At 47.2% G+C, this 1,526-nt stretch overlaps 1 protein-coding gene across 1 annotated transcript; it reads left to right on the top strand.

Annotated features, from left to right (window-relative positions):
• Window positions 1-257: 257 nt before the first annotated feature.
• LOC102445075 (olfactory receptor 6N1-like) lies at window positions 258-1,217 on the top strand. The gene has a single exon (XM_089774192.1). The coding sequence runs from the start codon at window positions 258-260 to the stop codon at window positions 1,215-1,217; it is 960 nt and encodes a 319-aa protein (XP_089630318.1).
• Window positions 1,218-1,526: the final 309 nt, after the last annotated feature.

Genomic DNA, 1,526 nt, shown 5'->3' with positions numbered 1-1,526 from the left:
TAGGAATGTAGGGTCCCACTGAGGGCGCAAAAATGAAACTTTTAGAGTACAGTCACTTGTGTGTTTCGGTAGAGAACTTGTTGATCTCTTTTTGGCGAAGTTGGAAAACTAGAGTCTACAGCTGGAAAGATGCTGCATTAGCAATATGGGCACGTCACACGCGATGAAGGTGAAAGACTTAACATTTCTACTGTGAAATATGAGGTACTGCATGGAAAAATCCCCCAATGTGTTTTTCTTGTCCAAAGGTGGTCCCCATGGCAGACATGGAAGTCGGAAATGAAACCGCCATCAAAGAATTCATCCTCCTGGGATTTGGAAACCTCCCCGAATTACAGAGTTGTCTCTTCCTGTTGTTTCTCTTGATCTACATTATGACCATGGTTGGGAACATCCTCATTCTTGTGCTAGTGGTGGCAGATCAGCACCTTCACACCCCCATGTATTTCTTCCTGGGGATTTTGTCCTGCTTGGAAGCTTGCTACATCTCCACCGTCCTGCCCAGGCTGCTGGCCAGCCTCCTGAGTGGGAATGGAAGCATCTCTGTGGGTGGTTGTTTCGTACAGTACTATTTCTTCGCTGGCCTTGCCGCGGCGGAGTGTTACCTCCTCTCCGTGATGTCGTATGATCGGTATTTAGCCATCTGTAAACCCTTGCATTACGGAAGAGTTATGAACGGGAGACATTGCGTCCAGTTAGCAACGGTTTCTTGCCTCATTGCCTTTGTGGTCGTCACCATATTAATATGTTTGATGTCCCGGTTAACTTTCTGTGGCCCTAGAGACATTGACCACTTCTTTTGTGACTTCACCCCCGTCGTCCAACTCGCCTGCAGCGAGACCAACTTGATAGAACTTGTGGCTTTCTGCTTTGCTTCCATAGATATCTTTCCCCCTTTTCTGTTAACCCTGACGTCCTACATCTATATCATCACCACTATTGTAAGCATCCCCTCCACCACCGGGAAGCGAAGGGCATTTTCCACCTGCTCCTCTCACCTGATGGTTGTGACCACTTTCTACGGGACCCTCATCATGGTGTACGTCATACCAAGAACAAACACGCTGAGAGACCTGAACAAAGTCTTCTCGGTCTTCTACACCGTCCTGACCCCTTTGGTCAACCCGCTCATCTACAGCCTGAGAAACAAAGAGTTCAAGGAGGCCTTCAGGAAATCAGTCAATAGATTGGTGGCTTTTGCGAGGAGTCGATTATAGCGAATTAAGTCCCCGTTGGCAATACCGCAACACGATACATTCAGCTGTGTTCTGGAGTCACTGAACACAGAACTGTGTCTTGTTGACTGTCACAGGTCTGGTTGTTTGGGTTCACTCTTGATCAACTATTGAATGAATGTCCTTTGTGTCTCTCCCTTCCCTTTGTTCATGGATGATAAAGAGCTAAATCGGTGTATTAAAGACGAGAGGTAGGGAAAGAGACCAGACTTGGGAGGTCAACTCTCTAGGGGTATGTCTACACTACCCTCCTAATTCGACATAGGAGGGTAATGTAGGCATACCGCAATT

The sequence above is a fragment of the Pelodiscus sinensis genome, chromosome 30 (assembly GCF_052426305.1).
Source record: "Pelodiscus sinensis isolate ZL-2025 chromosome 30, ASM5242630v1, whole genome shotgun sequence".
NCBI classification, from domain to species: Eukaryota; Metazoa; Chordata; order Testudines; family Trionychidae; genus Pelodiscus; species Pelodiscus sinensis.
The sequence above is the reverse complement of the archived record's forward strand: the minus strand, read 5'-3'. Positions and strand labels throughout refer to the sequence as shown.

Coding starts and splice junctions, on each gene's coding strand:
- LOC102445075 (XM_089774192.1), top strand. CDS start 258: ATGGCAGACATGGAAGTCGGAAATGAAACCGCCATCAAAGAATTCATC.